This window comes from Pavona decussata, unplaced genomic scaffold, assembly GCF_977016875.1.
Source record: "Pavona decussata unplaced genomic scaffold, jaPavDecu1.1 SCAFFOLD_124, whole genome shotgun sequence".
Taxonomy (NCBI): Eukaryota; Metazoa; Cnidaria; class Anthozoa; order Scleractinia; family Agariciidae; genus Pavona; species Pavona decussata.
Window position 1 is genome coordinate 1,829,728 of NW_028145538.1, and position 15,273 is coordinate 1,845,000.

At 39.0% G+C, this 15,273-nt stretch overlaps 1 protein-coding gene across 2 annotated transcripts in view; it reads left to right on the top strand.

The window, feature by feature from the left end:
- The window catches only part of LOC146469400 (uncharacterized), a 152,599-nt gene that overhangs the window by 107,074 nt on the left and 30,252 nt on the right, over positions 1-15,273 (top strand). The window contains exons 11-14 of one of the 2 annotated variants that reach the window (XM_085123416.1): positions 9,902-10,618; positions 12,267-12,458; positions 13,826-13,924; positions 14,592-14,849. In XM_085123416.1, coding sequence (XP_084979542.1) covers positions 9,902-10,618; positions 12,267-12,458; positions 13,826-13,924; positions 14,592-14,849 — 1,266 coding nt within the window. The remainder of the gene's footprint in view (positions 1-9,901; positions 10,619-12,266; positions 12,459-13,825; positions 13,925-14,591; positions 14,850-15,273) is intronic. The other variant, XM_085123417.1, reaches the window with a different exon arrangement.

Below are 15,273 nucleotides of genomic sequence, written 5' to 3' on the forward strand. Positions count from 1 at the left end.
TAGAGAATGACAAAGTTATCGCTACAATACAAAATGTAATACTCTAAACAGTTTTTCATTGCTCTCTATTTCTATACAAAAAATTATTCACAGTTAGAGTGAGTGATAACTAATCTAAGTAATGCCACGGCAAAATTCGTAAAAGCCGATTGCCGTGGCATGTTTTCCGATAACGCAACGTCAAATTTCATTATTGTACTTCACGCAACTAGTACGTTTTTCACTAAAAAGAAGAGTGACAATTTGCTCAGTTCTTAAATGAAGCTTTATGAAATAGCGACATTTTCTACCTCACAGTCGATAGCTAGGGTTATTGACCGTTAATGACAGGTTTACGTTTTTTATAACTATAGTGTAGTATCCGAGTTGTATTTACCTGCCGCTTCGATACCGCTGATATGAGATAAAATTCCATTTTGCCCGGCGCTTTGGCATATTTTCGAGTAGAAGGTTTCATCTACACGTGGTATTGCTCACTGAGGACGAAACTTCCATCAAACAAACGCTGCGGTATTTTCATCTTTTTCGCAGGAGTTCAACACTAACCCGTGTAGCGTTTGTCCAAACGAACTTTATCGTAGCTAATTAAACAGCATTTTCTGAGTCTTTTTGAGTATTTTCTTCCTTAGTTAAGAAAATAACATTGATTTAAAGCTGGTTACAACGCATTCAACTTGTTAATAGGTACATAAGTTTGCTGAAAATAATCCTTAGATCCCTGGCGCTTGATTTTTCCAACCGGCCCTCAAACAATCTTAGTGAATAGAGGACAATGAATGTAGTTATAAATGCGGAGAGAAGAGGAAGCGGGGAAACTATTGTTTTATCTAAGAGGAGGGTTCAATGTGGTATAGAGACACAAACTCTGGTCTTAGAAGGAAAGGTGACTGCTAAAACTTAAACAAAAAAAAAAAGGAAAAAAATAATGTCAAAAAACCGCAATGGTCTCAGCAATCATTCTTTCGCTGTGGCTACTTTAATTTGAACGAATTTTGAATCGCCTCCAGTACACACATACCCTTGCACGTAAAAGGTATTCAACAATAATCCGAAGTATTTCCGCACTACAGATGTCATTTAATAGTAACTGCAAGTTTCTCATGCTCACAAAAAAGCAAAGCAACATGCCGTACCTCTAAGGCCTTTATTTGATTCACCATGATGATCACAGATGACGATAATGGAGATGGTGATGATGATGATGATAATGGTGATGATGACGATGATGATGATGATGATGATATGGCGATGGTATGATGATGATGATGATGGTGATGATGATGATGATGATGATGTTTTTAGGGCTTATTGAGGCATCTCTCGACCCCTTCCGACTAAACTAGACGTCTAAACTAGATGTCTACGGTCTTCGTTGTCGGTAGCCTCCCACGCAGTCGTTTTGAGGGGACTCGGGGAGGAGGTAATACGAGTCCCCTAAAAACGACTGCGTGGTAGGCTACCGCCAACCGTAGACATCTCGACGGCGCGGGCAGATGGTCAGATTGTTATTCGACTCATCCTTTCAGAATATCAAATTCCATCAATGTAAAGATTATCGTAGCTTTATCAGAAATATCGCCGCTGTTTGTATTCCATCAATGTAAAGTCAGTAACGTCATATGTCCAATCAACAACATCAGATGATCGATAACTTTACTAACACGCGCGCGCGAGGATTAATTGCATTTCACTGTCAGTTTTGTCGTCAGCAAACACTTTCCTGGCGTTGGGACCTGGATGACTGGAGATATATTTCTGGCATTCACCCAAAGAAACGCAGGTTGCTGTAATAGTACGAACTTTGACCGCAAACCGGACTCGTCGTCTATCAAGGACGAAAATGAGCACTGAGCCATAAATGCAACCGAAAATATATAGAAACTGCAAAATATGACATCGCGGAAGAAGAAATACAGTTTCTAGTATCGAGCAAACCACTCCAAACCAAGAAAGCACATTGCTATTTATAACCATTTTGCGTCATTGTTTATAAATAGCAAGTTTAAAATAGCTATGCCCACAGTGATGGCCATAATATGCAAATAACCTTGGTTATTTTCTGGTGCTCTACTCTCCGGATCGGACTGAGAAGGGTGGGCTATTGCTCGCATTAACGGGGATGGTTCATTAAATGCCTATTTTGCAGGCATTGGAACGGTAAGTGCTCATTCAAAGATACTTTTGCCGTGTAGCTGTTGAAGATAAGGCCAGCCTTGCACTAAAGTGAAAGCATGATTTTCTCTACCGGCTCTGATATCTCAGTTCTCTTTATGATGTATAGTCTAGGACCTGCAAATTGAAAACACAGATACCTTGTTCTTCAGCTTTTAGAATTCTCGTCTTCGCTTGTCCAGCTCAATCAGTACGGTAGTGCCTGCCACGACATTTTATTGACAGTGAGGATGAGATGCATCTTTGACAAACCTAGGATTTATAAAAACTGCAACTTCTGCGCAACTTTTCTCAACCAAAGGCGTTTTTCACGCAATTCGATTAGTTATTTAATGAAACAATATCGTCTGTTGGGGGTTTCAGATACACTTTGATATGAAATATTTACTGATTTTGTTTCGTATCCTTCGCGTTGTTGACGCCAGCGTACCGAGGAAAGCGTGACATAACACCTGAACGTTTCATTTTTTCGTTTGCGATAATAGGAATTAAATCAATTTTTATGCGGATAAACCCATCAATACATGAGATTTTGTTTCCGAATAACAAATTAGTTTTATTCCACCAGAAATGAAACATAAACAATAAATTTATTTTAAACTTATTAACTTGTCCTTGCGTGACCACTGCCATTTTTGAAAAAAATATATATTAAAATTCCCTATGTGTTTACTTCCGTCAACGCTTGGATTTTAAATTACCCAAGCTGGATTTTTTAATATATTGCAGTACATGTATAGAGCTTTCCTAAAGTATAATATTTGTTACAAATTTCGATGTACCAGGACACGATATTTGTCCGCAAAGTTTCCACAATTTCAAGTGTCAACAAAAATGCTGAAAATAGGATTCTTCGGACTTTGAAAACTGCATGTAAATAAGAATCCTCCAGCAATATTTTCATAAGACCGTATTCTCAGAAGGATGCCTAACTTAACTTCAAAGATCGTTTTAATACGCTAAGCCGTCTTCCTTCCCGAGCGATTTGAAAATGCACCAAATCGCGTCAAAATTTAACGCCGCCTGCGACGCGATCACGGCATTTCACATTATGCCAGAATTCTCGAAAACGAAAAATCTTTGGAAAGTTTTATTGTTATTTTCGTAAATAGTTCTCCAAAGGGATTCTTTTGACAAAATATGAGGATATCCAAAATTTCAGTTTTGACCGCGAGTTCCCGATATTCTCAGGCAGCCGCTCTTAAACTGTGTTTAGTTAAACACAGTTTAAAATTGTTTCTTTCATAAAAGCTGCTTTCGGATTTTTGTTGACTACAAACTTAGCACAAATATAAAATTAAGTTAAAGTTTACTTGAATTCTATGTCAAAGCCAATGGTTGAGCTTTCTGTTACCAATTTTCATTTTGTTAAACCTGGTTTAATTAAACATGTTTTGTTGGTGTGGATGGGGCTTTAGATTCTGAAGAAAGTGTGGTGCAGCGTCGGTGAGGGAGTGGAAACGAAAATTTTTGGTTTTATCAATTTAGTAACTTGGCCACTGTAAAGAGATTTTTAGGAGCTGACATTTCGTGCACTAGCCCTTCGTCAGGGCGAATACCATTTTAATACATTGTTTGTTGTGGGTAGTGCACTGTTTAGTGCTCTACCCACTATGTCGTCAGGCATGTAAGAGTGAGTAAGTGAGTGTCCGTAAACAAACAGGTCCGCAGCGCGTGCACAGCACTAACCACATGTACGCAATGCGTACCTTTTTTTTCGCGTACGTGACAGGAAGAATACGGTAACGAAGCTTCAAAGAGAAGCTTTTCCTTTTTGTGACCCGTGGCGACCTCCACTGTTATTTTTAAAGGACAGTTATTTACAAAGGATAGTGATTATCTTTTTAATTATATTACTCTTTTTTACCTAAAGAAACATTGTTCAAAATAACAATTTTTGCACTGATTTCCGTAACCCTTCAAAACAGCCCAAACAAAACCGGAAAACAAACCATCTGTTTTGGCTGTAGACAAAACAATAAGCGGGTCAGGTATCGATTACTTCGTTTCATTTCTTTGTGTACCCTGTAAACGACTTAACGAAACGTTGCCGTTAGTGGAATTGTCTTCGTCTGCCATTGAGCGTTTTTTTTTATGTAAGCACTGGGGTTCACGTACCTACGAAAATCTCGACGAATCGTACAGCAAGGTAAGTTCTTTGTAACATTTATAAACTTCTATACCGAGTGTGTTCAAGTTGTAACTGCCTGTGTAAAACCTGAGTCTTTATCAATCGAAAATTGTTGAACATTGATCGTGGATTCGATAAACCAACGAAATTATATCGAACTCACCAAAAATTTAGCAATCGAACGCAAGTAAACACCAGTTTTTCGTTCTCCTAATTGAACTACAATAGCTCAACTGTTCTTTATAGCGGAAGCATTTCATTTTGTCCGTGAACGGCCATGCGTTCAACATAACGCCAAACGAAAGGATATTGATTCGATTTCCCATTCCGTTGAAATAGATCAGCTTGTATCAATCGCCTTCGGGACGTGATTTCGGCTAATTGTTTCGTTGATTATGTTTGATTTGCGAATAGAATTGTACTAGATTGGACAGAATGTAGAGAGAGACTAGCTAGACAAGTGTGTTCAATAATTCGAACTCACCAAAAGTTCCTCGTACAAATTTTGTTACGAAAAACTTATCAAACGTAATCGCGCTATAAAGGTCGCGTTTCTTCAATTAATTGCTTTCGATTTTGTTGGACTAGACACCTGATTCAGTTAATTTAAGATCAAGAAATGTTAGAATTCGGTATTCATACTCAGTGAGCGCGCTGTCCGGTCGTGCGCTGTAGATCTCATCAAGTTTCCTGAAGGCAGGCAATTTTGAAATTGTGTTTACCTACACCTTGCCACGGTGTGGAAAACTTCTTCTCTTTAGCTGATAAGGATATCAAGAAGTTGATTGTGAATTATGAAGGGGTGATCACAAACTTCTAATTCATTTAATACGTGATGTCAAATATTGGGCTGACTAATTTGTTTTATTAGTTTCTCAAGTTAACTCTCCGCTTAACGAACTTCTCTGTTCTCTCTGCGAAAAACATTTCAATTTTCACTTACCAAAACTGAACGGTTTGAAAATGATTCTGCTCGAGTGAAAAACTGTAACCTCCAGTGAACGTGGATTCTTAGAGTTTATTTGTTGTCATGGCTATTGAGTCAAGACTCCTTACTGAAAATGACATTTGTTGGCAATTTCAGTTGAATAACGTTACTGGTTATTTCAATTGGTTTTCTATGAAATACTGGTGAATATTTCACCGGAAATATATACTATATATACTAGTATACAACGAGTTTTTTGTCGAGTTGTATGTCAAAATGCAGGGGCACCAAGCAGTTCGTTTGGCCGATGGAATATCTGTTCGAAAAGCATTCAAGGCCTTGCAAAATTCGGATTAAATTGTGATCAGATGAACAACTAGAGATCAGTTTCTGCGAGAAAGCATCACCCGAGCCCAAACTTCCGTTTCAACTTCATGGAAGTCGCGAGGTGTATAGTCAACATGAAATTTAATTTCCTGATTAGGTTCCTTATATGCGAAAACTATAAACAGTATTCATCGATCACTTCACCTTCACTTCTTCCTATTAGACTAGCGATCAGACAAGTTCTTTTGCAGGCTTGTATTTTCTGATCCTCGATCTGTTGTGTACTAATTGTGTACAATATTCGACTAGAGTCTGCAATATCGAAAAAACTGCTTTGATAAAATTGGCGCAAAAACAGGACGCGCTCTTCAGTTAATTTATGTATTTAAGCCATACCTCATAAATCATATTTCCCACACGTCATGCCACATGTCATTCCGCAAACTCATTCCTCCTTTCGCTCAAAATTTCCGACGTAACGCTGAAAAACTACCCTTTGTTGTCAGTAAGGCACATAGCCAACAACGGAACTTGGGAATTTGGGGAACTGACGACAGTCCACCGCTTAATGTTTCCTAGAACTAAGAATTTTTAGCGGAAGAATCAAAACACGTTGAACCGTTGCATCTTATGTTAAAAGGCTGTAGAACGCTCTGGAAACAACAGCCATCTCAAGTACTTTTATTTCGACTGAAATGTACAATTTAGTCATTCACAATTAGTCTTTAACCGTTTGGGTAAACCGTAATTCCGTGTCATCAAAGATTTGATTGGCTGCATTGCAATCTGATTGATGCCGCTACTGAGGCATGCATAACGCTCTCTGTAACTAAGGGTTTCGCACACAAGAAGTACTATACAGCGACAGAGTTATGTTCCTAACTAAAACATTTATTTCTGTATATGCCAGTTTTAACTGTTACAAAGAACTGGGATATAAATTTCAGATTATATATAATTACCGTGGTTGGCTATAAGCCCTGGATATCCAAAATTACCCGAGTTAATGGAACTGAATGAGTTGAAAAGCTACTCAATTTATCGAACGTTTGGCTGACCTCAATTGAGTTCGCCTGGCCGGCAAGCGAAGAAAATGGAGCTAATACCATGAAAATCTTTGGCAAGCGAATGCAAGTAAATATTAGATTCCTGAACGCTTGATCGGTCGCGTAAAGATAAGCCTTCTTAAGTAATCTTTAGACCGGAAAGATGGAAGTTTTTGCTCGCGTGTTGTAATGAAACTAAAGGATTATTTACCAATTGATTATTTCCCGTTTTTTTTATAAATGCATTGGTTTCTATATGCTACTCGGAAGTGTATGGACTGCCACTGTTGCCGGTTATGTTCGACTTGCAGAGTCAGTCGAATCAATCGAGTTTGTCGGTCTGACTCACAGAAAAGTTCCCGGCTACCCTCACGGTTAATTTGTTCTGTTCAGTGGATATCTGTTTGGATGGCCTTACTTTCCTCATCTCGGTTTTCGTTGGTTAACTGTCAGATCACAATTTCCTAACACTGGAAAACTAATTCCTTTATCGAAGAGGCAAAAATATCGTTAAAAGGTCTGGTAGCATTTTCGTACAACCATCAGCCGTTAGTAAATTCGGGGAATAAACTTCCTTTCTCCCAAAGCTCTCTGCAACTTGAATTTTAAGCTAAAGCATCCAGCAGATCAATCTGTATTTTAACTTACACAAATATGTGTCAAAAGGGCACAAAACGATCTGGAAACACAGGGGACAACATTCTAAGTAAGCTTATTTTGTTTATATGTTCTCGTTGGGTGCCTCTGAAAGTTCCATGATCAATTTTCTTGAAAGCGTCGACTGCCGAACACAGTCAAGTGTAATCGAACTAAGATTTCGCTTTTGTTCGATTAAGCAACAAAATTACGGTTCAAACCCAGTAAGAAATTCATAAAGTAAAGGAGGAATGAGTTTGCGGAATAGCATGAAGCACGACTTTCGGAATGGCATAATTATGCAGAAAAATAACACATTTCCAGAGGGCAACAAATTAACCCTGTTTGATATATTCTATGCAAAAACAATCAGAGTATGAAAACAATGGTGGTGGAAACATTACGCTTGAGGATGTTTCTGTGACACAGAAAGCAGTGAAAGTAATTATTGTGAAGCCTGAAAGTAACCGTTTATGAGACTAAATTTCACATACTACTCATTCAAGACGCTATGTTATACTAAGACAGTCAATGTCACGCCGGATTTCATGGCTCAGTTGCTTACAGACATGTTTTCTTTTCATGTTCGATATTTCTACGTCCAAGTTTATAAAATGTTTAGCGTGATTTCGTAATGACAACAAAAATTACAACTTGTAACTACTGTTTTGTTTAAAAATCCAACAAAGAAAACGTTGATGGAATAAATAAATAATACTATCTTGTATCTCCACATGTAATTCACTAAATGAGCTGAGCTAATAGACATTGTTGTCGGTGTTGAAACATTGCGCATGCTATCTCATGCCACCTCTCATGAGTTTGTAGTTCGTAGTTTACGTTTTGAAGAACTAAGTATAAATAAAAGGTAAACCAAAATGTTTGCCTTTCAAACTCCACACTGAGTTTTTTGCATTCAGAATATTTTTAAATTCTGCCTTCATTGTCGTTTTCCTTGTGCTATTGAATTGTTACTTCCAAGGGAGACCGAGAACTTCTAGTTTCCTTGGGACACACTGGGTGACAACTTGCTTTACACGATGGAAAGCACTTTTCTTAAAATATGGGCGGTTCCCAGCCGGCAGATCTTTTGTGATTCCTCTATGCTGCTAATGTGGCCAGGGATTTTTTCCGTGTACTTTTCCAAGTTTTTTTTTAACTAGAAGCTGTTTTCAGCTTATACTCGGGCCATATTTGACTGCGTGGTACGTAAGCCTACAGTCTTTTAGCAGTGGTAACCTCCAGCATTGCTAATTACCGCCAAATAGATAGATACAGAGATATAGTGAGGCAATAAGTAACCAGATAGAATTGCATTTCTTGCAGTCAGAATAAAATACAGGGTAAAACGACATTTGTCACACGAATGCTTTTTATAATCCCTGGGCTTTAATCCTTACGTTTTCACCTTTCATTTGGAGACAGAAACCATTTGTACGGTCCTGATATGTATGTGACGCCGGGTCAACGACAGATCGTAATTTCCGGTATGATCTAGAGTAACGTTACTCATCACGCGTACGTTATCCTTGTGCGTTTTTCAATATTTCGCTGTTTGTATTTTTAAATGAAATTCAGGGAAAGCATTTGTTATTCACCTTTCATTTTTAGACAGAAACCGTTTCTATATTGATTGTTTTTTTGTAGTAAACGTGAGACATCTTTATCTATCTTGGCCCGCGGGGTCATAGAGTGCTTTAGTTGCGAATTTTCGGAAAACTAACCTTGAGGAGCTAAAAAAAAGCTAAGTAAATAAAAAACGATATAAACTTCTCGAATTTTTAAAGTGCTATTAATGAAAAGATGAAATATGAATGGCTGAAAAACTTGGAACGTTAAAAGATGCACAAACGACACTATAAAAATAGACTTATAAACAGATTAAGTTTCTTCGCGTCTGTTCATCGCATAAAGTTTAAGAGTCTTCGTATTGGAAATAGAAAATGCCTCTCTTATTAAGTGAATTCCGTTTCTGGTAAAGTTGATAAATTCTAGAGGAATAGGTCTTCCTTTTAGTCATTTGTATCTTGCATCTGCCATGCTTTATGTGACACGTCATGTGGTGAACTTCAGACTCGGCCCCTCACGGACCGAGTACAAAGAACGCGACCGAGAATTTAAAAAAATTGATAACGTGAACGAAAACTAACCTCGTGCCGCCCAAGTAGAAAAATCGAGACCAAGAACTTAACTCGTGAAATAGACTGTTTATAGTCCCCCTATTTTTCCGTGGGATTGTCGAGACTGGTACGCTTCCGATCTGGGGAGAGTGTCTGAATTGCCAGGGGGCGGAGTGGGGGTGGGGGAGCGAAAAAGTTTTCCCGCCGCTTCCCCACTCCCACTCGCCTCGGTAGTTCAGACACTCTCCCCAGATCGCGCTCGTTTATACAAACCAAGATGGCGACAGCTTTATCGAAGCATTCGACGGCTCGACAATACCTCGGAAAAATAGGGGGACTGTGTACAGTGTTAATTTGAATTAAATACATAACACCAACAACAAATGCAAATGACAATGTTAACCTGAAGTATTCCTTTACTGCTCTTGTTACTTCTTTCATTTACATTTCTAACTTTTGTTAAATGGGGCTGAATAATCTGTCTCACTGTCAATGAACCAATTGCATGATAGATTGATTATTTATCAGTCTCTATTCACAGGCAACAAGTGTTTTACAATGTCAGGAGCTACTGAAGACAGCGCCAGTAATCCACCAGAATTGAGCGATAGCGTTCGTTTGTTAAAAAACAAGGATCTTCCCAGCATATCGGAAGATTGGAAAGAGAAAGTCGAACCTATACTCCCTGTCGACTTTTTGATACTGGCAGTGAAGGACTGGGAGTTCAAAACTTTCCTTTCACAGCTGAATGAAGGTTTTTTTAAGAGTACTCACAAGGAACTTGGTTATGTGTACTTTGGAAATATTCGTGGGGATAAAACGAAGCAAAAAATTGCCGTGATGAAATGCGAAATGGGTCCCGGTGTTCAAGGACCCGTCATTGTTGTACCTAAGGCCGTCAAAGAGTTACGACCCAAAGCTGTGTTTAACGTGGGTGCCTGCGCTGGCCTAAAGAAAGTCAAACAGGGAGACGTAGTGCTGTCAGCGAAAGTAAGAACCTATGCCTTTACCAAAGACACCGAGGATGGTTTAGAAGAACGTGGCATAGCTGTTCCTTTAGACAGGGGTCTTGGACGAATCGCTCTTAATGCAGCTTATGGTTGGCAGGCGCCCTTGAAAGATCCAACAAAACTGGATGTAGAGGTTCATTCCGATGGTGTGGTTCTCAGTGGCCCGAGGGTAGTTAACAGCCTTGAAGAAAAGAACAAGCTGATGAAGCGATTTTGTGACGCAATAGCACTTGAAATGGAAGCTGAAGGTAAAGGTTTTACGAGTATGACTATCTGTCGTGGATCGTGGGTCATGGGTGTGGGTAAAAGTCGTGGGTAAAAAAATATTAAAAAAAATAATAAATAAATAAAATAAATAAACTAAAAACCTAAGAGTGTGTGCAACTTCGCTGACAACTGCACCTATCCCTCAAGCATCGCGGGCTCAAGTCTATCCCCTCGTAATCGGTTCAGCTTACCCTCCCGTCCCTTTTGGCCAATTCTGAAATTTGATTCTTTGTTTATGTAGGCCTCCCCTTCATTTATTGTTTATGTTACATGTTGTCCCGCCTGGCGTGACAACCTAACGTGACGTCGTTGCGTGACCATTACCACTCTTTTCCGACCAGACCAGTCTATTATAAAGGCCGTAACGAACAAATCAAAAATAGACTTCATACAGTAATCTATTCATGAACTCCTCAAGCCCATCATCTGTTATTTGAATTAGAGGAGTATATAGTAACTTGGCACTGCGGAAGGGGGGCATTTATACGCAAATGCGCAGATTACTTTATTGAAGTAGTCAGATGTATAATGTGGACAACGGGTGAATTGACAGGTTAAGGAATTAGCGTGACAAGATCTAGCTCGTTCTGTTTGTAAAAAGAGCTCAACAACAACATCCTCAAGGGATGCGCTGATGTTTACACTAGCACGCTCGGCCGTTTTCGGGGTTGGGGGGGGGGGGGGAGGAGTAGGGTGGTGGTACAAAGTGCTAGAGAACTCCCCCCTCCCATTTTTGCTTCTTTGGCAAACTTAGCCCGCGAGCAAGCTCTCTTGGGGAAAGAGCTCTTAAAAGAGCTTGCTTCGCAGGCTATGGCAAACTGCCTATACGGGGGCAAGCGATTGACACTACCTAAAGAGCGCGTCACGTGTTAATCACTTTTTTAAGTTATTTATTTAATTTTTTTTATTCTTTTTAAGTTATATATTTTAGTTTATTTATTTTATTTCTTTAATATTATTTTACCCACGACTTTTACCCACACTCACGACCCCCGACATCCACCCCACGAGCCACGACAGATAGTCATACTCAGGTTTTACCATCGATTAGGTAACATTATATAAAGGGTAAATGTGCCAGTCAATTCAAGGCACCACCGCCCCGGGTAACCTCCGCACATTTGAGCCCTATTTCAAACGTTCAACACCGTGGGAACTGATTTGACGCGTATAGAAGCTGACGACCCGTCGGGTATTTGACCGTCGAAGTAAGTTTGGTCCGTGGTCACGTGCGAAAAGAGAACTTGCACTTCATGTAACAAGCCATGCTCATGTTTGGGTTTGTGCACTGTGGAAGTGTTGCACAACCATTTCTAGGTAAGAACCTATCTTTCCTCACAGAATACGCCTCTATGTCTGCATGTTTTTCTTCGAAGAAAGAATAGAACACGTACATGTTTCCTTACAGACTTAGATTCTGTTGGATGCATTGTGCTGTAACTTGGGTCGGGCTGAAAGACATCATTCTCTTCGTTATACATGGGGTTGATGATGATGGGGGTTCGTTAAATTGGGGCTCCACTGTATTTGGATACGGTTTACCTTGAATCCCTTTGAATTCCCTGCCTTCGTCTCTATTTTTCTCTTTGCGTATTCTTATGGAGCGCCTTGTCTTATTACCGTCTGTAGGTCTGTACAAAGCCGCTCATGACCTAAATATTGAATGGATGGTCATTAAAGGGGTCTCGGACTTTGCAGATGGCGAAAAGGCTAAAGGAGATGTATGGAGACCCTTTTCTAGCGTAATGGCTGCATCCCTTACGGCTCATATTTTGAGGGATGCAATTGTTTTCAAAGATTGGAGACACCATGGCGATGGAGGTAAGTAAACCTTAATTGTATTAAAGATAGACATTGGCTAAAATGAAAGTGGGATCTTTTAATGATGGTGCCTACTTTTGTTACTGCGCATACGTTCTGCGTATCTCGAGATACTCGGGTTTCCTATGGGTGGTACCCACTAATACAGGGATATTTTTTGAGCGGTTTAAAACTATGTGAGGGAGCAGAGCTTAGCAAGTGCTCTTGGTATCCAAAAAGAAAATTTGGGGTAGCCATGCATTTTCCAGAGATAATAAATGTACCCTCGAGTCTCCTGTAGCTCAGTGGTAGAGCATACGAACTAGTAATCGGAAGGCCTTAGGTTCGACTCCTGACAGGAGCACTCGAATTTCCTTTTTCCGAGTATGCCTGTGTTATTTATTGAATAATACATCGTTCTCATTTATTTACCATAAAAATTAAAAAAAAATTAAAATATTCCATCACATTTACTCTAATAAAGCTTTAATTTGGAAAAAAAACAAAAAACAAAAAAAAAACCGCCATACATTGCTTTGAATTTGACTGTTTTTTTTAGAATAATTGTTGCCTCATTAGTTCAAAAATTCGTGGTTCCCCTCAAATTTCTTTTTGGATTTCAGTAGCCCTTGCTGAGATCTGCTTTTCCCGCATAATCATAAACCACACAAAAATACTTCCTTACATAAGGCTAATTTAAAGGTACCAATTAACTGGAGCTGTTTTGTCCCAGTTTGAGAAAGAACATTCATGATTGAGCGCGATTAATAAAAGACTCTTTGTCATTGCCACAGATATATTTTTTAGTCAGGCTGATTTTCATCCCGTCGCGCTAAACCAAAGGAAAAATAGAAGTTTGTCTCTTAGCTGATAAATTGTAACGCGTAAATTGGCCCACACAATTGGACTTACCGGCGCCTTTGATTTAAAGGAAAACATCTAAACTTCTGCTCAAAATGGAAATAAATATACTTTTATCGTTAGATAGAGCGGTTTTCAATTGAGTTTCGAAAGTAATTTCGCGTTTGCTTTGGTTTTGCATTACTACCCTCTGTGATTGGTTAACAAAACTAGCGCCACTTTTTCAACCAATGGGAATCCAAATCAAAACCAATCGTGTTTTCATCGCACGCGTTTTCCCGCGCTTGGCACCGGTTACATGTATTTGCTTCGAATTCTGATTGGCTCGTTGTGTTGTTTTCATCTATTGCGATTGGCCAAAGTAGTTACTTTGGTTTTGGTTGTACGACACTCAATTAGAAACCACGCTACAAGGAAGATTGAGCAGTGAGCTACAGCTGCAGATAGAAAGTTAGACTTTGGTATCGTGCGTAGCAAAGTTGCGCCCTTCAAGCCTAAACAGGCCAAATCTTTTTGTTCAATCCTAGAGTCGTTCTCTTTGAAGAGAAAGCTTAAGAGATCTCCTTCCTCTCCAGTGGTCTCCAGTGGTAGTGCTCCTGAAGGGGCCAAGAAACGCAGTACTGCAGGTGACGATGCTTGTCAATAATTATTATTACTACTATTACTACTCTTGCTACTGCTGCTATGATGTCGATCATGATGATGCCAGTAACTAATAATAATCATAACGATAATGATGATGATAGCCAGATTGGAATGGCCCTTAGCTTTGAATTACTTTGGATTGCGATATATTTAAGAAACGTTCTTCGGGAATTAGGCTGTATGTAACAGCCCGCTTCAATTGATATAACATCAGAATCTATTTCTGAAATTGAAAAAAAAAAAACAAAACAAAACAAAACAAAACAAGACGGAGGGCGCCTGAAAGGATTGCCGAAATTCTTTTTCACTGTCAGCAGTTCGCTTGGGTTTTTCAATTTATAATAGTTTTTTTCTCTCTAGCATTATTTTTTTGGACGCTCTGCCTTCCGCATGTCGGTTGTTACTCTTTTCTTTCCTCTTGACAATTTTGCAAGTCATCCTATCGTCATTATTAATGTCTAATCTTGATAGTAGACTGTTCACAGTCTCCTCTTTTTCCGTGGGATTTTCGAGACTCGTATGCTTTGTATGTTTTTCATTCCCTAGGCCTTCAATCATTTCTTTTTGTCAAGATGGCTTTTTTATCGCATAATTAGCTACCAGCAATTATAGGACAGGCAGACAAGTCTCATTTCTCTTTTGTTATAGTCAAAGAGGGAAATCCATCGACTAAAGAGTTACAGCAGCTTGCCGAAAATATTGGAAATTCATGGAAGCCTCTTGGGCGTGAGCTTAATTTTATTGAGGGCAAGCTGACAGTATTTCACAAAGACCATGAATTATACAGTGAGAAAGCATATGCAATGCTGTTGACATGGCAAGAAGACGGCGGCAAGGAGGCCACGTACGAAGTTTTAAATGAAGCATTGTGTACAGTGGGTCGTAGAGATTTAGCAGAAAAATTTTGTGAGTACTGAATACTGCTTTTTGGTAGTTTTGAAACAACAGACATACGCAAACCAATTTTAATCCTACTTAGTTTAAGATGTTTTGGAGGTCACTTAGTGGGGGAGAAAATAATTGAGCTCCGCTTTGTAACTTAAAGGAAGCCTCCACTGTTAAAATAAATTAACGTTTTAAAATGAAATAAATGAATTTCTTCCCGGTATAACTCATTTCGATATGAATGAAGGTTCGTCGTCTTTCGGTGAAAGTAATATTCACAATTGTTCTGCATGCTTTCGTAAAAGATTGTGTTGCATTCACAGTTGTTATCAATTTTTGTCACTCAGGAACAGATATATAACTAAACTATATCCAGATAATTTCATTTTTCTTATCATTTAAAGGATATAAATTGAAGAAGAGAATGGGAAACATACAGCTCACA